At 36.9% G+C, this 24,477-nt stretch overlaps 1 protein-coding gene across 1 annotated transcript in view; it reads left to right on the top strand.

Moving 5' to 3' along the window:
* LOC115413880 (neural-cadherin) overlaps positions 1–24,477 on the top strand; it is a 527,604-nt gene that overhangs the window by 265,280 nt on the left and 237,847 nt on the right. Inside the window, exons 17-23 of the mRNA XM_030127006.1 lie at positions 5,065–5,185; positions 5,468–5,630; positions 6,562–7,230; positions 12,072–12,263; positions 15,046–15,489; positions 18,933–19,263; positions 22,717–22,810. Coding sequence (XP_029982866.1) covers positions 5,065–5,185; positions 5,468–5,630; positions 6,562–7,230; positions 12,072–12,263; positions 15,046–15,489; positions 18,933–19,263; positions 22,717–22,810 — 2,014 coding nt within the window. The remainder of the gene's footprint in view (positions 1–5,064; positions 5,186–5,467; positions 5,631–6,561; positions 7,231–12,071; positions 12,264–15,045; positions 15,490–18,932; positions 19,264–22,716; positions 22,811–24,477) is intronic.

Below are 24,477 nucleotides of genomic sequence, written 5' to 3'. Positions count from 1 at the left end.
CTGTCTAATCAGCATCTTGATATGCCACACCTGTGAGGTGGATGGATTATCTCAGCAAAGGACAAAGGAGAAGTGCTCACTAACACAGATTTAGACAAATTTATGAACAATATTTGAGAGAAATAGGCCTTTTGTGTACATAGAAAAAGTTTTAGATCTTTGAGTTCAGCTCATGAAAAATGGGAGCAAAAACAAAAGTGGTGCGTTTATATTTTTGTTCAGTGTATATAACTCTCTATCTCGTACTAAATTAAAAAATAATTGGATTTCCTGGTGTGTCCACACATACCACGACATGTTTCTTCTTCTTCTTTGCTTGTTGTAACATCCGTCAACATCTGTTTTTTTAATTCACCTAACTCTAGCTGCGAAAAAAGGTCTTTCCATTGCAGTGTTGCGTGATATACTATTTGTGCTATGCCCGAAAAGCCACCTCTTGCCAGCGCAAAAACTTTTAATTGAAACATGAGACTTTTGGCGAAGTTGTCGTTTTTCCATTAGGTAAATTTTTAGGCACAAGCTATATTCGCGCAATTTGAGGGTCAATGGAAAAGCGACTAGTGTTGGAGGAAGTACAAAAGAGCTCCCTCCCAGCTCCATTTATATACATAAAAGAATGAAATTGTTGATGTCTTTGCTATTGATGACATCTGTGAGCTGTGGTTGAGTGTGTGTTTGCTTTTGTGTTAGCGTGTGTGTATACTCCAGTTTCAGTAAAGGGCTGCACCTGGGGAGATGAATAGGGTTTTGAAATTGGTACGACTGGGAAGAACATTCATTTTCTCTGTATTTGTTTGTTTGTTTTAATGGTTGTTTCACTCCCTGTGCTGTTCCTTTGTCCTTCGGGTCTCAGCAGTTTCCTAAATACTTAAGAGATTAAGACCAGTAGGAAAAAAAGCATCAAGTGAAACAGGAGGAAAAGAAAGGATGCAATTGCATATATCCCCCGATGTCTCATTTAAAATGCCAAAAGACAGACGGTACAAAATGATCTGGATTAGGGCATTCTCCTCTCTCCTTCCTTGACTTTCATCTCACTAATAAGCTACGATTCTCATCTTGTCTTCGGAGGTTTCTCCTTTCCTCATCATATTAACATGAGGGGTGGTGGATGCAACAGTGATTGAGATGCAGTCTTGGGTTTACCAGTAATTGCATTGAGGGGACCATTTTCTTGATCAGCATCTAATGGACATTATTAAAAATGCTTTGCAGACCTGAAAAGAAAACAGATCATTGGGTGAAGTAGTGAGAGCACTTTGGAGAGGAGGGGACCTGTGATTTAAGTTTGCATACAACAATTAAGTGTTAATTATTCAGTGGAAAACTATTAAGGTTCTGTTCTGGTTTAAGCCTTCTGGTAGCTGTACTGACTTTTGGGACTCAACAGTTAAGGCACTTCATTGCTTCACTCAAAGAACGATTTATTCATTTATTTATTTTTCTATAGATTTTATAAGATATACTTGCAAACAGGTGTTGTGTTTTATTATGCTGTTAAAGGTAAAGACCCTGGTTCATATTTTGTTCTGTAAACTAGTGTCGCCCTGACTTTTTCTAAAACGGAAAACCCAGTTCACAATAGAACTGATCTACAGGGAGTGATAGAGTAAATTAGTTTATGCATTAATGTCCCTGAGAATTTTTACTGATATTTCACCAGTACCTCATAGTATTACTCGGAAACAACCATATTGATGAATTACAACTTTAGCTCTTTTTCTATTGCAGGAAGTTTTGTCATTTACCTGCGATTTTGAAAGTCCTTGTTGTGTTTCCACCACAATTACTCAGGGGCGGGGGGTGTTAAAGTACCTATTCGGGGAGTGTTTTTCAACCTTGGGGTCGAGACCCTATGTGGGGTTGCCTGCAATTTCTAATAATTGACAAAAATTAAAAAACAAACAAACAAAAAAAAACTTATAGGTAAAAAATATATGGTGAGTTGAGAGAGACAATCCCAATACATAAAAGACATGACAAACTCTGAAGCTGAAACTGAAGCACTGTGGTACTGTTGATCTTTCAAATGTTCATTGTGGTCAGTTTCAGATGCTGCAGCTCTTTCATAATTCATAGTTTGACTTATTGTTTGTTCAGTATTAATTGTCAGCCTTGTAAATCCAAGCTGGACTGACTGTACAAATCCTGACCAAGGAAAATCAAATTCTCACTTTGTGCAGTAATCTACACCTGGCTTTTCTACCTCCGTCCATAATAATATACATTATATAGACTAAATGTCATCTAAAATTAACATTTATTTGTAACATAGTATAGCAAACTACGTGATCAAAAAAAAAAATAATTTTAGCAAAAGAAATGTCTTTGTTTTAAATGTCTGGGGTCACCAGAAATTTGTGATGTTAAAATGGGGTCACGAGCCAAAAAATGTTGGGAACCACTGTATTAGGGGGATACAACTTTTTACCCTCCCAGGAATTCTTGAGGGGTGGGGTTGCGTGTGGAAAAACGCTGATTTGTGGAACACCCTTGCATCATTGCACACTTCCATTCACCCACCATGTTGAAGTCAGTGTTGACCGTGTCTTTTCCATACAGATCGCATGGTTTTATTTACATTTTTTGAAGAGCAGAACAACTTTGATGATGATAATGATGACGATGTTGATGATGATGATGATTGGGAAAGTTAGGTCAGAGTTCAAATTTTTAGTCTAGTCTTTTACCACCACCTATTGGACTGTGTAATGGGTCATTCCATCCCAAATCATCCAGATTTCAGAAAGTGCTCCATATGACCCCTTCAGAAAATTATGAAAAAAATCGCACTTGTTCACCTACCAGATAAACGAACACATCCAACATTTTAATGTCATATCTGTAATAGTTTAGGAGATACAGCCCTTTGAAAATTAATGTTTTGTTTTTTTTTTTAATTTTGCAAATTTGCTTTTCGGGCAACTTTGAGGAGCTATATCTCCTCAGGTATTCAAGCTACACCACTGAAACTTACTGTCTGGGGTGAATTCCCCCTGAAAAGATCATATTTTGCATCAAAATAATTATAGGTGCCTTCATGTTTGGTCCATGACGCCTTGAAATCAGGTGAAAAGGCTAATTCTTCAAAATGTCCTCTCTCTTCAGGCCTGCACTGTGCCATAATGGATGAATGTAGAGACCTCTTTTTTTTTTTGCATAGATTCTCATGGTCAAGATGCAACAATATACTGCAAAAAGACTACATTTCAATGAAAAGTGTTGCTGTGAGGCAATGAATAAAATGGGTCGATTTCAATTTTTTACAAAAACACTCTTTATTTGAGCACCCAAATGACCATGTGGCCAGTTAATGACAATTTTGACATTTTTACCATGTCTTCATATATGTTTCAAGATGTTGTGGACAAAATTTTAGCTTTGGGATAGAACTGGTTCTATTTTTAATATTTTTTTTTTTTTACTGCATGACTATATTTTCTTCAAATTGTATACAAACCTAGGTGTAAATGGCATTTTTAACAGTATAATGGCATTGATTATTGCACAAGTTAGTTTCTTTGACCACTCCTCCAGCCATCATCAGTCTGATTTAAGTTGAAATTGCAAACCACACAAATTACCAGGAATTAAATTACAGGGGTAAATAAATTCCTGAAAATAAAAGTTCCTGGAAATATTAGTGGAAAACTGGCTTTTGTCTTAGATATGTTATTCTTCTCATTAAACAAACAGAATGAGCGCTAACCTTTCACACTAGTATCCATATCAGTGACTCAAATAATATGTCCTGTGATTTGCTCATGGATCACATCCCAGTCTTTGTGAATGGATGCAGGATATTATGCATGATTCTTTCTGTATCTATAAAAACACATGTCTGCATTCCTCTTCTAGCAGGTTCACTGTAGCTAATGTCTGAATCATTTGTATAGGTTTTAATCCCAGCAGCATAATATGATTTCACCAGGACTTTAAGCACAGCCAGCTGATGGCATTGGTTTTATGGAAAGACTGTATTTTGGTTTAAAAAAACATAGAGTACAATAAGAACAATCCCCAACAATGTGATTGTTTCTGTCCACATCTGATGTAATTGAGATGATATATGAAGTAGGGAATATTACAGTTAGTCTATCTCAAGCCATCACATGTATCTAATGTTCTGCAATTGGCTGCTTGTGACATAAATAACACATGATGGTCTAATGGTCTTAAAATAATGCCTATAAAGATGTAAAGTCATACATTTGTTCCTCACTCATTTTTTATTCTGTGTTCTGTTTCAATAAAAGGAATGATTTTCTTAAGACTAGTTTCATCAGCTTTTCTGATTGCATTGTACATCTGATCTTAAACCTCCAAATCCTTGAAGTAAAAGTGACAATTTGTGTAGTTTCAGAACATTGAACATAAGTAGTATAACGATGACAAACAATGTTTTTTAGTAACAGGCCTGCTGTCCTTGACTTTTTCTCTTTTTCGTCAGAGAAACATTACAAAACCGAACAGTATGTGCACAGTTTAATTTGTTTCCTAATAGCCAGGTTCTAATTACATGACAGGCCCTGGGGTTTTCTGTAGTGCATGTTTTTCACATTTATGTCTTCATAGATTTTTTTTGTCATTAAGATACCAGTCTTGCAGCATCTTATGTTTCAAGATGCTCCTCTACTCTGTTATACAGATTGTGAAAACCTTTGAGGCAAATCTATGATTTGTGATCTTGGGCTTTGTTAATTAATAAAATTTACTTGACTTGCACAGCAGGAATACAGACGATGGTAATCACCTTTGTAAGTATTTAGGCCCTTTTTTGCCCCGTAACTGATTCCACCATTGACTAAACTCTGCCTCCCAATTCAGGCTGATTCTATCTCTTTCAGTTAACAGATAAAGTAATGTATTGGCACGAACTGATGACACTGAACTATGTAGGAACATTAGATCCATGGGGGATCAGGTTTTCACCATGCTGATAAGCTCCTGGCCCATTTTTGCATCACACCATCAACAAGACTGACTTTCTCTCCTCAGCTCAGTCAGTAACTAAGGTTTGTTTATTCACACTGCCATTCTTCATTCAACCTTGTGGTCTTGCAGGTGGGAATGCAAAGCTGCGCTACCAGATCACATCAGGGAACACAGGAGGGGTGTTTGATGTGGAACCAGAGGTGGGCACAATCTTTATCGCACAGCCTCTGGACTATGAACAGAACAAACGGTAAGAACACACTCCAGAGAATATTCCTATAGTATAAACCACACAGCTATTTAACTGTTTGACATGCTTATTCAAGGCACTCATCCGAAACAAAACATTTGGTGTTTATTTAGTGATTTATTTATTCACTGTACTTTGTATATGCAATCTCTTTCCTCTGTTCATGCTTATGATTTAAACAAATTTAAATTGTGTGCAATTGATGTTCCTTTTTTTTTCTTTTTCGAAACCACATCCAAGTAATCTTCCCGACACTCTAATGACGCAGTGTCTCTTGCACAGGTACAAGCTCCATCTCCTGGCTTCAGATGGGAAATGGGAGGATTACACAACAGTGACAGTAAACGTGGTTAACAAGAATGATGAGGCTCCGGTGTTTACTGTTAATGAGTACTACGGCAGTGTAACAGAGGAACTCGATGGCTCGCCAGTGTTTGTTTTACAGGTACAGACTTATAATCGTACAACTGTGTGATAACACATGTGATCCTCTAATTGAAAATTGATGTTCAAGGTTTAGGCAAGGCAAGGCAAGTTTATTTGTATAGCACATTTCAGCAACAAGGCAATTCAAGGTGCTTCACACAGGACATTGAAATAAAAGAAACAAAAAGAAACACATTTAAAACATTATAAAAGAAACATATAAAAGGTGATTAAAAACAGCGAGTAAGAAAACAACACATAAAATCAAAATAAAATAAAATAAAATAAAAATAAAATCACACACATATTAAAGTAAAAGTTTACTTCTCCTTTTGTTCCTCAAATCAATGTTTTCTCCCTTTACTTTTCCATTGAGGTCATATCAATGTATTTTTAATAAATCACATTCAGTCTGTGGCTAAAGCAAATCTGCAAGAAAATATTCCATTTTTTGAGTCGTATGTGAAGATCATACTGCCCTTTACTGTTGCATAAAATGAGTTCACCAAAATTTAAGGTGAGGCAGGAAAAGGGATGTACATATCCATTTGAAACTTTCATAGAACAACTCAAAGAACAATATATTTGCTCCTTTTTTTTTTTTTTTTTTTTTTTGAAGAAACAGAAGCTAATTTTGGATCTACATCACACTGCAATTACTGTGCTAAATTGAAACATTTTTAGCCGGCCTGAGGTGTAATTGCTCCTGATGTGCTGAAGATGAGTGAGAGCAGAGCTGACAGAAGAAAAGAGGTGAGGTTTGGGGTTGAGGGGTTTGGATCCCTGCCAGGTCCACTCACCTCAGAGTGTATAACTGCACAGAGAAGTTGTAAAATGCTGCAAGTGAAGCTATCACTCCCAGTCAGCTGCATTTCAATTATTAAACAGTGTAAAAACGTCAGCGGTTAAACTCTCACCTCTTTGTCTCTCTTGTGCTTTTGACGTCGTAGGTAACAGCAACTGACCCAGACAAAGATGCTGACCAGGAGGCTCTGCGTTACTCTCTTCATGGCCAGGGTGCTGAGAGTGAATTCATAATAGATGAGGTCACAGGGAAGATCTACGCCCAACGGACGCTAGACCGCGAGGAGCGTGCAGTGTGGCGTTTCGTTGTTCTGGCCACAGACGAGGGTGGCGAAGGTCTGACGGGCTTCACAGACGTCATCATCAATGTGTGGGACATCAATGACAATGCCCCCATCTTCACCTGCGCTCCCAGTTGCCACGGAGACGTTGCCGAGAACTCTGTGGCAGGGACGTCCGTGATGGAGATGACAGCCACCGACCTGGACGACTCAGCTGTGGGACAGAATGCTGTGCTCTCGTACAGGATTGTGGGTAGTTTGGACGCCAGTAACGTCGAGGTGGGAGGATTGCCCACGTTCTCGGAAATGTTCACTATCAACCCCACCACAGGGACCATCTCTGTTGCCATGAGCGGCCTGGATCGAGAGCAGGTGGAGTCCTATCTCCTGGTTGTGGAGGCCAGAGATGGCGGAGGGATGACGGGAACTGGGACCGCTACAATCAAAATTAAAGATGTCAACGACCATGCTCCGAGATTCACCGATCATTCATGTTTGGCAAAGATCTCTGAGAATGCAGAACCCAATGCTGAGGTGGGTAAGGCCAGAGAGCTGATTAATCAGGTTGCTTGTTAAAATACCACTAAAACTGTCACAATAATGACAGAAAATGTGTTTTTTTGTTCATTTTATACCACTATTTTTATAGTATAAACCCAGGCTGGGCAACCTGTGGCTCTGGGGCCACATTTGGCTCTTGAGCTTTTCTTCAGTGGCTCCCTGTGGTTTTGTTAAAAAAATGTGGAAATGAACAACACCATGTTTTTATTATTATTATATTTTTTTTTCACCATTTTGCTGTTATATCCACAACCATTAAGTTATACTGATGTTATGCAATTGTAAATATGTAGACTAAACTCCAAATTAATGCAAAAACAGAAGTACTAGCAGTAGTGAATAGTGTACTTTTAGAGTGCTTTTTATTTTATGACACTGAAGGTATTCATCTGTATACTCCATTGCAAAGACGGCCTTCATATACCAGTTGGTTTTTGCTGCACATCCCAATAATGACAAATGTCACCGTTTTCTTTAGTGTAGTTCTGTATTTTCTTTGCACTAAAACTTTTATTTAATCTTTAGATATTCTTTACCAACTCATCCTAAAGAACTTCTCACAGTCACCACTTTAATTTAAAACATAGTGCGGATTTTTTTGTCTCCAGGCATTTTTTTTTCTCCATTTTTGCCCAAAAATGGCTCTTTAGATTGTAAAGGTTGCCAACCCATGGTATAAACCAATAGTTTCTACCCTCTGAAGAAGAGCAATTTATTGGCACTAAAATCTGAACACTTGGAAAAAATAAATAAATAATGAAATCAGTTTGGCTTAGGAAACAAAAATCGCACAAGGCCAATTTTATATAAATAGGAACAATGTTTTACTGTGCAATACATTTTTTTGCTCATATGGAAACAGATCAACTGTATTTATCCCCAGGAATGAAATTTATTTTCCATGAACTGAAGAAAAAGAAAGACAGAAAAAAAAGTCCTTGGAATAAAAAAAAAAAAAAAAAAAAATGTTTTTCCATTCTTATAAGAATGCTGTAAATCTTGTGAAGATTTTTAGAAATAGGACTGAAGGCTCTTGGTTCAATGTTAAGACTCTAGTAACAATGTAAGAAAAACTACATGTTGGTATTTTCCATCTTCAGACACATTATCCCATTCACTCACACAACAAAAATAAAATATGTCTGCCACAGAAACTTATTTATTGTTGAATGTAATTGTTAAATAGGATCCATATTTAATAATCAGGAACAAAACAAAACAAAGCAAACAATAAAAAGGGACTAATACTTAAGTCCAGCTGTCAATGGCTCCCGTATGTCCATGATTATGATTCAAAATAAAAGCCTGACATAATGTGAAAGTGGTCCATGTACTGGTTTAGTTCAACTGATGTGTAGACTATATGTATGTCCTCCAGTACTTCTCACTGCTTCTCAGTATTGCTTAAAGACAGAGATAATGAAAGTCACCATTTGTCAAAACTTGATGAACAAGTGTGTGTGTGTGTGTGTGTTTAAAGACTACACACTAAAAGTTACATAAGTGACATCATTCTCTGTCTCTGAAAATGTCTCAACAGCGATCAACAAAACCAATCCTGTAGTGACTTTCACCTCTTTTAATTATTTTATCACTTGTTCTCAAAGATTGTGGTGTATTGGAGTGTATTAGGACGAGTAAAATAGTAAAATACAGAGGTCAAACTTGTTTTTGAGGATAATAAATGAAGTTAACCTTAAATTAACCTTAAACTTTGACTGCCATTCAAATATTTTCTAAAGCAAAGAGCTTGTCTTGGTGTGTGACTTCGCCTCCCTGATGTGACAGAAAGCTCCAGTGAACTAAAGCAGTGAATGGTTAAAAAAAATAAAATAAAAATACTTTTTTATAGTTAGATTCTCTATGTTTTTGAAAATGCTTAACTTTAGTTGATGTGCAGCATGATTCTCAAAGGTTTAATAATTTACTGCTAATTGTGGCATTATTTACAACATAAAAAAGCAGGTCTTAACCCAATTGCGCCTATTATGACTGTGACAGGAGCTGCAGAGAACAGGTGTAACAGGAGAGAGATTTTTCTTCACTTGTATTAATGTATTAATTAAAATGACAGAGGAAGAACTGCAAAACAGTTCACAGTCTCGTGTCTGATCCTGAGATCATTATTGAAACATAATGGTACCAAATTGCCGAGAGGCTCAACGAGGAGTCAAGGAGAGGTTTTACTTTCACATTAATGTCTTGAGGCTTCCTGTCAAAAAACGTACATGAAATACAAATAATCTGCAGCTCGATGACGTTCAAATTTCCAAGTGTTTACTGAGGTCTTGTAGGTGGTACAGACACCATAGCGCAGTGACTCCTAACATTTTTTGGCTTGTGACCCCATTTTAACATCACAAATTTCTGGCGACCCCAGACATTCAAAACTGAGACTTTTTGTTTTTACTAAAATTAATTTGTTTTTGATCGTGTAATAGTTTGTTATACTATGTTGCAAATAAATGTTAATTTTAGATGACATTTAGTCTATATAATGTATATTATTATGGACGGAGGCAGAAAAGCCAGGTGTAGATTACTGCACAAAGTGAGAATTTGATTTTCCTTGGTCAGGATATGTACAGTCAGTCCAGCTTGGATTTACAAGGCTGACAATTAATACTGAACAAACAAGAACTCAAACTATGAATTATGAAAGAGCTGCAGCATCTGAAACTGACCACAATGAACATTTGAAAGATAAACAGTACCACAGTGCTTTAGTTTCAGCTTCACAGTTTGTCATGTCTTTTATGTACAGTCATGTAAAAAATTATTAGACCACCCCTTGTTTTATGCAATTTCTTGGTCATTTTAATGCCTGGATTTAAATACAGGTACATTTGTTTGGACAAATATAATGATAACAACAAAAATAGCTCATAGGAGTTTAATTTCAGAGCTGATATCTATCCATTTTCCATGTTTTCTTGCTAATAACCAAAATCACTTAAATGATTCATCCATTAACTGTTACAGTTCTACCACAGAAATATCCTTATCCTTATTATGCGAAACACATGCATAAAACCTGCACTTGTGTTTATCATTGTTAGAGTGAATTGGCTCAATTTGCATATGATGAGTAAATGACCTGTAAAAACAAACCAATACCTTCAGCACATTTTTTGGAAGTAGGCAAATCACTGTGTATGAAATGAACTGACAGAAAATAAAAGTCTATCATTTCCACATTATTTTAGTTCATTTCCTTTTAAAGTTCTGCTTACTTATTTTTGTACACCCATAGTTAAGTTTCAGTGACCTTTTTTGTGCCTGGGTAAGTTTTTTTTTTTTTTTTTTTTTTTTTACATTTATTGGAAATTGTTTTCCACACTTCATTATTTAGTTAGTTTTCATTAACAATAATAACCCTTGTTGCCACGACTTCGGTTGAAGGTTCGAGTCAGTGTTTATTTGTTTTCTTTGCCGACAGTGGAAAAATCAATCAATAACACACAAACAGTTTGTGCAAAAAAACAAGATAAACTCAAACTGCGTTCTGTTGTTCAAGAGGAAAATTCTACCAGGAACAAATGAATTATTGAATCTTTTGATTGTGCATCTTGGTGTTTGGGGAAAGGAACTTAAACATGCTCTATTTATACGAATACTGATACTCATCACAGTTGCCATTGGTCTGATGTTTGATGAGACATTAGGCATGGCATTTTGATAATCAGTGAGGGGCAAAGCAAACTTATGATTAAAGTGTAGAGCAGGAATAAACATGTATAGTTAGGTGTAATTTATATCAGTCTGCAGCCCCATGTGAGCTTCATAGAAGGACCCACGTGTGACATTTTGGTTTTGTCGCTACACTGTATAAATTAAATGACAAACTGGATGGATGGATGGATGTAAGTAGGAACAAAAGATGAAGGTAGGCAAAAGGAAATTACCAATTTAACCCATAAAGACCCAGTGCTACTTTTATTTCCCTTCCCAAATGAACTTTTCTGTATACCTAACCTTTCTTAAGTGATTTATCGCTATTTATAATAAAATGATCCTCTGTATTATGCATTTTGTCAGTATAAATCAGATATTTTCCTGTATTTAATTCACTGTTCATGTAGATATTCATAAAAATCTAGATTAAAGTTGGGGTTTATTTGATCAAAAACAGAGAAAACTGCAGAAAAAGTGACTTTTTCAGTCAAATCTATCATTAACTCAACATAAATCAAGCATTTCCATCTGCTGTCATTTATCAGACTCCATGGATTTTACTGGTGAAACAATGTTGTAGAAGATGATGGTGTTTCCACTTTCATTACGGAGCCACTACGTCCAAATGGGTCATATCTGATGACCATGAAAAGATGACAAATTGTATTTTACACCAGTTATTGACATGGATTGATAGAATTAGCGGATGAATTGGTATTGAACAATTTAGATCAGTAGATGCTTTTGGTCGGTGATGGATGTTTGGGTCTTTATGGGTTAAACAGGACAATTTTTTCCAATATATTGAAGGAAATAAGTCAACCAAAAAACGAAAAACAAATGTCATACAATCTAAAACTATTTCATTGTGGCTCTTTAACAATGCTTTATGTCTGAAAAGGAGTAGGACGAAGCCGAGCTTATATCATCCTACTGTTACTTGAAGTCCTTTTTTTTCTTGCTTTGTATAATATTTATGCAAATCCTTTAATTTGAATGTATGTGGGAATAAGAATAGTTTATTGGTATGTTCCAGATATCCTCTATTGTTTATTATCCGTATCGCTCTCAACTAAACATTTTCTGTGAGACAAATAGCTTTCGGCTTTGTATTCTCATGCTGTCGACTGTCCTCTAAGGTCCTGGAACTCGCTGCTGAGGACAGAGACACCGGCGAGAATGCTCAGTTGACCTTCAGTGTTGTGGCCGGAGACCAGGAGCAGAAGTTCTACATGGTCAGTCACAAGCAGGAGCAGCGCGGCACACTGAGGCTTAAAAAACGCCTGGACTACGAACGGCACAGCGAGCAGAGGTTCAACCTCACACTCAAGGTAGAGTATTCACTGTGGAGAGCTTTCCCAGTACAAACTATCACCAGTGTATGGAGTAACGCGCTACAAAAGTAATGCATTTCAGTAACAGATTACTTTTGCTGTAACAGTCATTTAAGGCATTACTAATCAACTTTTTGAAATATTTTACTCAATACATGTTCAACAGTGCTTGCATTACAACACACTTTTTTTCCCGTAATTAAATTGCTCAAAAAAATAAAATAAAATAAAATAAACAAAAAAAACAGCAAGACCGTGAGACCTTAAGGAAACAAAAATGCGGCAGGAAGGTTCTATTTCCTGTTGGTTTTCAGCTAACAGTAACAAGCACAGGTGTTATTAGGACTTGAAAACATCTGGGGCTTAAAAAACAAATTTGCAAAAGGGGGATGAATAGTTTAGAAGACCGGGGGGTAAGTACCACAACGTACCTTACTACATTGTAGGGGGGCACAGCACCGAGGACGCCGGTAGATAAATCGGCTATAGATAAAGAATTTTAACTAGTCATAGAAACATTAGCTTACCTTGTCATTGCTGATCACAGGGAAATACTTATTTGTTCAAAGTGTTTTTATTACATATCTGGTCACAGAAAAGCATAATACAGTCATTGTTTTTTGTTTTTAACCCAAACCCATGAACATTCCCACCCTGTTGCACCAAAAAAAAAAAAAAAAAAAGATAATTGACAATAATAATAATAAATAAAAATAATAAATAAATGAGGAACACAGATATTAATCACAGACTCATATTAATAAGACTAACACACTCATATTAATAAGACTAGGGAAATGCTTATCTAAAAAAAAACAAAACAAAAAAACAAAACCGGTGTGCTCAGAGATCTGGGGCTACTGCCAAAACATCCGGGGCTTAAGCACCGAACACCCAGGTCTAACGACACCCATGGTGACAAGTAATCTGTAATATATTACAGTGTGGAAGTACCTTGCACAACACTGCATATCTTCCTGCTCTGACATTCATTTGATCCAACTCACTTCCTCTCTGTAATTCATGAAGTTTAATTTCTCTTTCCCAGCAGGTCAACTCACAGTGAGAAGTATGCAATATGTGTGATAACGAGATGTAGAGCCTGAGCAAAGACTGGCAGAAGGCAGGGAAGGAGCATTCTGCTACATATACATACAATCCATATGGTCTTTATAGAATCTTTCAGAAGGGCAAAGATAGGAAATACAATTTTTGGGAAATTTCCATTAACAGGTTGAAGACAAAAGTGTTTGTTTTTCTTCAGTACTCAGATATCCCTCGAATGTAGTCAAACCCATATGTCAACCCTTCTGTCAAAAGCTAAGACAAAGAATTTGAAAGTGAAGAGGATGCCAGTCAAAGCCGAGATGTCACATGTCAGCTCCAGACGGGAACTTTAAAGCTCCGCATTGGAACTTTTCATTTTGGTGGAAGTGAGAGGTAGTTGCTGAAAAAATAAGCAAAAACTCTATGGGGTTATACGCCAAAAAACTGCAGTATCCACATGTACATTATATTTAAAAACCAGACCAGAGAGGTGTGATATTGACTCATAGAAGAGACTGCAAAAAAGGTCCAAATATCTACTCCCAGCTTGTTTATCACGCTTACATAGAAGAGTTCTGGTTCACGGCTAACGTTTTTTAAGTCACACACAGAGAAGACTTTTTTTTCATGTTTTTTTCACTATAGTCTTTAAGTTCCACTCAGTTTGACACAGTCACACAGTCGCATTCAGCTGCCGGAGGGAGGAAATTTCTCTGTGCTCACCTACATCTGAGTTGATTTCTGATTTGCGTCATCACAGGTATTTCTGGCATTTCCGAAAACTGGAAACATTCACTGCTCAAAAGAAAAATAACTTCCAAACAAACAAGAAACTGACCAACAGCTTTGATAGATTATTGATTCCTCAGTGAAAAGTGTGTTTGAGACTTGAATTAATAACTTTTAACAAGGTCATTCAACGTGTTTTTTTCTTTTTAGATATTTATGCTCTCAGTGTTTTTCTTTTATATTTTAGAGTTTAATACTCTTTTATATGCATTATTTATTCTTTTTATGGCACCTAGGACGATTGCATTTTTAAAAATTTCGTTGTATCTGTACAATGACAATAAAGACATTCTATTCTATTCTATTCTATTCTATTCTATTCTATTCTATTCTATTCTATGTTTCATAAAAACCTCTTCAGACGAAATGTATTATTCAATGCAGGAAAGTTTTTATCAGTACTTATTCCTCAAGGGTGTCTTGAGTACCTTGCATTCCACATAACCAGAAAACACAGAGAAGACACAAAAAATGGATTTGAAGAAATGATATAAATATGTAGAATCATGGTTACTATAAAATGCAAAACCACTCTGGATTTTTTTTGGTTGATAAAATGCCTTTGCTTTGTAAAAAAAAAAAAAAAAAAAAAAAAAAAAAATCAGCCTGTTACTGTACTGACTAATATCACTGTCATTTTACTGTTTATTTACTAATCATAATAATTCAGTTTATTTTGATTTATCTGTTGGCACTGATTGATAAAATCTGTAAGCAAGTCTTTTTGAATATGTATTATATGTCTTATGTTTAAATGTTTTGTTTATTTTCTTCTGTTTAGATATTCATATTCAAAATAAATACATCAATCAATCAATAAGTTTTTATATTTTTAGTCAGTGCTTGTATTTTCATGTAGTTATATTTTACCATCACTTGACGTGACTTGACTGAAAGGTGATAATAAAAATGAACTTTAATTAACCACTTCCCACTGTTGCAGGTTGAAGACTTGGATTTCTCCAGCCTTCTGCACTGTGTGGTAGAGGTGGAGGACTATAACGACCACGCTCCCGTCTTCATTCCACACCTCCTGTCTCTTGCCCCGCTGCCTGAGGACATCTCTGTGGGAACCAGCGTGGCCCGACTGGTCGCCAGTGACTCCGATTCAGGCCAGAACCGCGATATCACATACAGCCTGTCAGAGGAGTCAGATCCTGAAGGGCTGTTCACCATCGACCAGTCCGGCATACTCTCTGTGGCTCAGCCTCTGGATCGTGAGAGGATAGCTCAACATCACCTGGTTGTCATAGCTACCGATCACGGTGTCCCTTCTCTCACTGGGAGTGCCACGGTGCAGCTGCCTCTGCTGGACGTGAACGATAACGGGCCAGAGTTTGAGGCAACGTACTCACCGATCGTGTTTGAGAATGTGGTCGGACCACAGGTAGGTGCACATAATGGAAAACACAGCATTACAGGATAAATAACTAAATCTAATACAGTTTTCACCTCATTAATTAGTTAAACTGTGAATGTATATGCAGTATTAGTCCAATGTGTTTAAAAAAAATAAAAAATAAAAACAGCACAAATGTAATATTGCAATAAGACCTTCATTTTTTAATATTAGAATGTATAAATGCAATCGGAATACTTTTTCCTGAATTTTGTATTGCATTGTACATATTGTTGTGGTTCTTACAGAATAAGAGAGTCGCAGCTCCAGTTTGAAGCACTGAAGCTTTGTGATAATCTTTTTATGGAAGCCAGTCAAAACACCAGTAGTCAATCCAACTAGAAAAAAACAAACAAAAAAACCCCACAAACCATCCTTTTTCCAAGCAGTTTTTGACACTAACTCCCAGAGTTTGGCTGTATTTGAACATAAATAGAATAAAATGTTTATCTTTTTACTAATATTATGACCCTGTCTTGTCTGAGTCAATTGTAATATGGTTCTAATTTAATATTTGGTACCTTTAATTTATCCTAATTATTAGAACTATGTGTACAGATGAAGACACTGGTTATTAAATAGTGTGCCATATTGTTATAGACTGGTAACAGGACACATCTGCTTGCGAGCAAGTTTTTTTCATTTGCTGCGGCAGGTCCATCTGGCCTTGCTCCTGTTCACTGATTTCTGCCTGGCTGGTCCAATCACAACCATTTATCTGAAACGGGACATGTTGGAATCCAACCCTAAACTGTTTGATATGACTAAGGCATGCCATTGAGCCACTTGTCTAAACCACCAAGAAGGCTGCCCGTGATGTGGAATGGCCTTTGGAGAGAATGTTTTTTGTCCAAAAGCAGAATAATTGAGCCTTTGTTAGTAAGACGGATGTGTTGTATTATATTTTTGACAGGATTTTGTAAGTTAAAATCATCATGTGGCTTGAAATTCCTGGTTTCGTTCCTCTGATTGATTGTCTTTCAGTCACAGCCTAATCTACAGCCTTTAGAGAGTAGATTATTTTGATTCTAAAAGCTTTAACTTCTGTATTTTGTTATAACCACAGCAATATTTCACAATTTATTGTAAAATATTGCAAAATGGACACATAACAGGCCGTTTATTACGGATAGATGTGGCAGGATCATTACATAAAGAGGTGAAAACAGGTCATGTGTTTTTATTCCACATATACACACACATAATAAGTTATCAACATTATTTATTTACTGTTTATTTAACAGGGACAATGCACAATAAAGTTGGAATTAAATATTTTTACCTTTTCTCATGAAATATTTGTGACAATGTGATTAATTCTTCATAGATAAAGTGTAACTGGGACTCGGTATGCAATCATTGCACCTGAACAAAGGTGATTACTAATATGAATACAAAAAAAGAGGAATGTGAAGACAAAATCCTTCCAACTTTTTGGCAAACGGCGTATATTGTGTCAGAAAAACCTAGCAGCTCATTTTCATCTGTAGTCCCTGGATCCCTTGTCAGATAATATGCAGGTTATAGTGACAACAGAACAGTTACAGAAAAATGAACCCTTTACATGTTCAGATAAACACTTCACCATAAAATACTAAACTAAAGGCCATAATGTAGAACAACAGCTACTATCCCAGCAGCAGCAACATGAATCAATACCAGCCTCCAATGGGAAACACAACATTAACAATCCATACAGTCAAACAATTCATCAATAAAACACATTTGCACCAGACGCTCAGTGCCACAGCAGACATGTTCACACCCGAGACTCACATTTTTACACTACATTTAAACGTTTAACAGTCCTATATTTTCTGATACTCAGTGATAAATAATTTCACACAGCCCTAACTGAGTAGCAGCTTTGCCCAAAAGTAATAAAATGATACAAACGTAGGACAAAACAAACCAAATATTGGCATTAAAACACATCACAGCTGTGTGAATCTGCTACTTCTACCTCCTCTTCAGCCTACTGGTGAGAATTTTGCTGGAAAAATTTTGTACAGTTCTTTATAACGCCAGAATAACAGTTTTGTAGAAACTTAAATGCTTCTACCTGCTGGAGGGGTTGTGGGGACACAGAGGCAAACCACACCCACAGTTTTTGGTCCTGTATGAAAATTCTGACTTTTTTGAAAGATGTTGGAATAAAAAGAGAACAGATTTTGAGTTTTTAATTACAGCAACCCACTTTTCCACTTTTGTTAGGAGATCTTCCCTAATGATTTGACAGTAAATGACAAATGCCTTCTAAAAATCTTTGGTGCTGCAGCAAAAAATAAAACAATCGCTCCAAAATGGCTTTGACTTGATCCACCGGGGCTGGAGGACTGGTTGAAAATTGTAGATGAAATTCACAAAATGGAGAGATTAACATTTATGCTGGGGCTGCAAGATGAACTTTACGTGAGAAGGGGGAGCAAATGGATTACCGTACTTTCCGGGCTATAAGCCACACCTGAATATAAGCGGCACCCACCAAATTTTAAAAGAAAAAAATATTTGTACATATATAGGCCGCACCTGACTATAAGCTGCAGGTGTCAACGTTGTAACATGAAATATTTACACAGAAAGATGGTAAACACACAGATTATGTAAATATTTATTTGCATACCTTAACTGCTTTTTTCCAAACAGTGCCTGTAACACGGCAGTAAAATGGCAGGAACACAGCTGGTAAAAAAACCCAGAAAAGTCATTGATCTCTATCTTCATGTTCCTCCGACCACTGAAGTCATCTTCTTCAGTGTCGGAGTTGAACAGCCTCAGAAAGGCTCCGTCACACACCTTCTCAGTCTCTCTTCCGTTGTTGCTCTCAATGGCACTTACAAGCAATAATAGCTTTATTTCCTTCTTGGACACACAGATCCATTGCTTTTAACTTAAAAGCTGCATCATATGAATTTCTTCATGTGTTTTCCATGATGAAGGTTTGTGCATGACACGCAAAATGATTAAGTTAAGCTTAAAACTTCTCTTCCATCACCTCTTCCACCTGTCTGTTTCGCTTTTGCGCTTCCTCCTAGAGCGCCCCCTGGAGGCCATTAGCCTGTAAAAATCTATACTCGAGCTGCATCACTGTATAAGCCGCAGGGTTCAAAGCGTGAGAAAAAAGTAGCCGCTTATAGTCCAGAAAATATGGTAGTTTCTGTAAAGACAATTAATGTGTGGTTTGTCTCATAGACCTGGGAGTGTTGTGTGAACCGCTGCTCTAAAAATTAGATTGTGTAACTTGATTGCTTTTTCATAACTGTAGCCATTATTATCTTTGCTATTGGATTCTAATTATTGTCTGTTGCTGAATGTTGTTTATGTTTTGTATAACAAAATGATAAAAAACTAATAAAAACTAAGTGTAAAAAAACAAACAAACAAACAAAAAAAACATGTCACAGCACCTGATGCTTTCCCTCCCTGTTTAGGTAGTAAGGTTGAACCAAACGTCAACTCTTATCCGAGCCGTGGACCAGGATTCCCCAGAGAACGGCCCACCCTTCCACTTCTCAGTCCCTCTGGAGTATCGCCATAGCAACGATTTCTACCTCCAGGACAACCTAAATGGCACGGCGACCCTGACGGCATTGAGGACATTTGACCGTGAGCGACAAAAAGAGTTTCTCATTCCTATTATCATGAGTGATAGCGGGCGTCCGGCCAAAACTGTGACCAGCACCCTGACGGTGACCATTGGCGACCAAAACGACCACGCACACACGGCGGGAGAGAAGAAAATTTTCATCAACAGTCACAGAGGTGAGAAGGTCGTCTTTTCTTGCGGCTATAGTGTTTTTCTTACAACAGCATTTCCAGCTCCAAAGATAGTGGAGCGTCTCTGTAGATGAAAGATTACACAAATATAGTATCAGGTTCGAGCTCATTCTGCCAACCAATGAATTCCTAATCAGCGTGGACTGATTAACACACATACACATTAAACGCACACCCCGTTTTATTGTTTTTCAGCTGTGCTTCAGCCCACTCAGTGTCAGCACATTAACTTTGTTTGTGTGATATTTAATAAGAATGACTCCCATGATGCTTTTCTTAGGGTCGCATGGCATGATTTGACACACAATTAATCTCACCTCTATTGCTTGTCCTCCTACATTTTTTTTTTCCAAGAGCAAATTACACTGAGAGTGTCTATGTTCAGACTAAAAGAGAGGTAGGAAATAGATCTAGATATGTTAAAAGAATTAGCTAATGAAGATGGAAGTTTGCATTGTCATTGTGACATTTAGCATTAAAAGAGTGATATTTTTTGCTTTTGTAAATGGAATTATGCATTTTAAAACATTTCCCTGTGGTCTACATAAACTGTAAATGCTATGCTTAGGTCTGAATTCTTAATTAATTCAACTCCACAGGTCCATCTTCAACCCTATTTCTGAGTAATGACACCAGAAAGGTGGTTTTGAGCGCTGGCCCTTTAAATGAAAAGGAGCCACTTCAGGCCCCGCCCCCTCCAGGTTAAATGGAATTATGCATTTTAAAACATTTCCCTGTGGTCTACATAAACTGTAAATGCTATGCTTAGGTCTGAATTCTTAATTAATTCAACTCCACAGGTCCATCTTCAACCCTATTTCTGAGTAATGACACCAGAAAGGTGGTTTTGAGCGCTGGCCCTTTAAATGAAAAGGAGCCACTTCAGGCCCCGCCCCCTCCAGGTTGTTGGCCGTGGTGTTCTGTCCCGTTCAACCAACAACTGAACATTTTAGATAATTTGCTCAAAATTTGGACATATTTTCAATATGGACTACAACCGCTGCTGCTGACAAACAATTATGGCGTACTCTATGAAATGTTCGTCGGAAGTCTTTTTTTTTTTTTTTTTTTTTTTTTTTTTAGGTTTTTTGTTTTTGAGCAAAGATGACCAATTTATTCTCGAAAATGAACAAAAATGAACAAGATTGTCTACAAAACACAGAAATAAATGTTTAAAAATGTGTGAAATTAATAAAATATTAATTTTAAATTAAATGAACAATAACTAAATGAACAATGTCCAAAATATTATATAAAATGAACTAAAATTTAAAAAGTAATCTAGTAGATGAACAAAATATTAAAGAAAATTAACAACCTTTAAATGCACATGAGCCACTTCAGGCCCCGCCCCCTCCAGTTGATGGCTGTGCTGCTCTGTCCCATTCAAACAACAACTGAACATTTTAGGTAATCGGCTCAAAGTTTGGACATATTTTCACTTTTAACTACAAACACTGCTGCTGACAAACAATTATGGCGTATATGGGCAAATGTCGTGACATAACTAGTTATAGATGTAACAAATTAAGAAGGAATTAAAACAGGTTGTAGAAATCCACTCGATTTTAGCTGGAATGAATATAAAGATAGCTTTGCAGCACCTGGAGGGTTCAAATTCAAACTTTATGAACTATTAGGGTCCCAAAGACACATATAAAGGTACTGAATACTAATAAAAATGGGTTTAGCAAAATATGACCCCTTTAACTACCTTCCTGTCACTTTTATGCAAGTTTTTCCACAGAACTTTATGACAAAAACAAAAACAAACAACAGGTTAAACTTCAATGTGCCAAGGTCTGCCTTTACATTTTCAAGGGTACTCTCAGAATAATTCCCAAATGGAACCGAGTGTGAAGAGTCGGAGGGGAGAGAAAGTGATAGTAATAACAGTCTTTCTGCATTATTATAATCATCGTGCATCCAAATGGCATTTCCTGTACCTTCCCCGTGCCTGCTCGAACCATCTGCAATGTCACTTTTCCACAGTGCTGCTGAAAGAAAGTGTTGAAGGAAGCCTAAGCAATGCAGAGGTCTTTTTGTGTATTTTCTCTCTTTGTTCATGGAGATTGTCCTTGTTTGAGATACACTGTCATGAATTTTCAATGCTCTTACCCTTGACATAACACATGCGACACATACTAACACAAATGTAAAATAAATGGGTGCTTCTATGAAACTGAGTTCATTTTGGTATCTAGCGCTTTACCAGCTTTTTTAGACCCAATACATAAAAGAGAAATTTAGGCATATTTCCCCCCAGGATGTACCTAATGATGACCTCTGATAAATATTGGGGCCAAAAATAGGACCAGAATTGGTGTCAGTGCATTTTATCTTGAAAACATGGCTTGAAATGGTCTTATATACTGCTATAAATGAAGACACTGTGTTATATTTGATGATCCTAGTGGTTTTTCTAATCCAGACATGCAGGTTTTTATGAGTGGACAGTCTCATTCCAGGTTTCGTGTGTAACCTACTGTGTCCACTCGCGTTACATACGGAACCTGCCCATTTAAACACAAATACAGTCCACTCTCGTTATACCGCCAACTTCCGTTCACGGCCAAATTGGCGGTATAGCGAAAATGGCGTTACAACGGGTTGCGTCCATAATGTGCATGTCTTTACTATATGATGTCTATGCTGCCTCTGTTAACCCGTTCTAATTGCGTTTCTAAATAAATCTTGATTCTGTTATGTTGTAAGGCAGGGATCGGCACCCTTTAACACTCAAAGAGCCATTTCGACCCGGTTTCCACGGAAAAGACAACACTGGGAGCCGCACCTCGGAGGTGCCACGGCGGCGCACCTCGGAGGTGCCGCGCCGCGCCGCTGGCGGTATAACGGTCGGGAAATCAATGGTATAAGTGTTGTTTGTGCATGGAACTGGGCTGGCGGATGGCGATAAGCGGAAATGGCGGTATAACGGCGGGCGGTTTAACGAGAGTAGACTGTACATCGTGAGAGATTTTGCAGCAGCGATCATTTTTGTGAAACACTCTCCCTTGCATAATTAGTTTGATTCCCAAAATGTACCTGTGAAAGAATAAAAAGATATTCAAAAAAATCGTAGCACGTAATTTTCGTGTCTTTTTTACTGTTACATGCAGATTTTTGTATAAAAAATAATAAAAAAAATAAAAATAAAAACATGTATTTTAACTGAAAATAGTTTCTCTTTTATCTCAGTAAATCTTTTTTTTTTTTTTTAAATAGACCCAAAGTGCTTCCAAACTTGTTTTGTAACATTAGTCTACATCTGGTTTGAATTTTTCACCCCCATGTCCTGTTTTTAGGAACCAGTTTCAGAGAAGCACCCAAATACAAAAAAATAAGTCGTGCTTCTGCTACTCACATACATGCTTTGTTTACAGAATTAATTGTCATTTGCTTTGGGAGTCTGAAAACGGTTCTGTTTTCCGTCTTTAGGCCGAATGCCGACCACGGTGCTCGGAAAGGTCTACTCTCCAGACCCCGATGACTGGGACAACAAGACATATGTCTTTGAAGGACATGTACCGAGGTAAATAATATTGCACTTTATGGCCCATTCAGATTGGATTCTTCACCTTTGACATTTCGGGAAGAGTGAGAAAAGACTGAAAGCTTCTGTATGCAAGATATATATATAGAAAACCAAGAAATATGAAGCCAAAGGTGGTGGGGAATAGCAGAACACATGTATTTATAATCCAGAATATCAATAATTCTATAGTTATTATTTAAATAGATGGTAAACAATACAGTTACATTCTTAAAATCAATAGATTATGTAAAAGGTTTATTTTTTTAATCCCTAATGTGGGAATGTGTTTTTACTGGTTGTATAATCAGACAAAAATAAGACTCATGTTTTCATCGTCTCAGAATGAGTTGTTGACATCTACAGAGGGAGTGGTTTGCTGTTTGTTGCACAGTGGACTACTTCCTGTTTTCAGTTGTATAGCAGGTGATATCCAGTGTTAATAAGTGCCTTCGTCAAAAAGACGTTTGAGGATACACCTGTCCTCAGTTTTAGCTCCTCCAGCCAGCCCTCTCCCTCCTTGGTGAACATTTTAAGGAACTGAGACATTTTTAAAGATGTGTTGAGGTTTATTTTTGGATCACAAGCAAGGGGTTGAAGAGGAAAAATAGGGACATTAGAAGAGCCTTATGTTTGAGTGTGGACCAGATTTATTATCTCCTTAATTAAAGAGCCCAGAACTGGTGCTGGAATCTGGAATTTCTTTTGCCTATTTATGTTTGAAATAAAGTCAATCTATATCTAAAAAGTCGAATGAAATGGTGCCATGGTCATTCAGACTGAAGATGCATTGCAAAAAATCAGATATATTTCCAATTTACGACCACATATGAACATGACTTGGGTTGAATTAGAAAAAATTCTGGTTTGGACTGTCATAAAAAAATCAGATTTAGGTCACAGGTGGGCAAAAAAGTCAGATTTGACCACTTTTGCCTGCTGTGTGAACATAACCTTTGATTAGAATCCATTAAAACAGTGGATGGTAACCCATAAAGACCCAGTGCTACTTTTGTGGCAGTTCCCAAATGATTTTTTCTCTAACCCTTCTTAAGTGATTTATCAACATTTATTCTTATATTATGCTTTGTATATTATATTCTTAAATGAAAATATAATTTTCTTTTCTTATATATTTAATTTATTGATCATATAGATGTTCATAAAAGCTTCAATTAAAGTTGAAGGTTTTATATTTATATTTTCACCTTTTATTGTAATATTATCCTCTTTATTTTGAGTTTTTTCAGTGTAAATTATGTACTTTCCTATATTTAATTCACTGATCATGTCGATGTTCATTAAAGCTCAGAGTAAATTCAAAGGTTATAATAGCAGAAACAGGGAAAACAGAAGAAAAAGTGACTTTTTCAGTCGAATCTCTCATGAACTGAACATAAACCCAGTGTCTCCATCCACCGTCATCCTCTGCAACATTGATTCACCAGTAAAACCCATGGAGTTGGATCAATGACAGTGTTTCCACGGTAACTACGGAGCCTCTGAACGTCCACATGGGTCATAACTGATGACCGTGAAAAGATGAATAACTGTATTTTACAGCAGTTATTGACATGTATTGATAGGATTCGTGGATCAACAGGGATTTTACTTTTTTCTCCAGTAAATGATCTTGGTTGCCAGTGGATGTTTGGGTCTTTGTGGGT

Source organism: Sphaeramia orbicularis, chromosome 3, assembly GCF_902148855.1.
Source record: "Sphaeramia orbicularis chromosome 3, fSphaOr1.1, whole genome shotgun sequence".
NCBI lineage: Eukaryota > Metazoa > Chordata > Actinopteri > Kurtiformes > Apogonidae > Sphaeramia > Sphaeramia orbicularis.
This window is presented reverse-complemented; position numbering and strand designations above follow the sequence as displayed.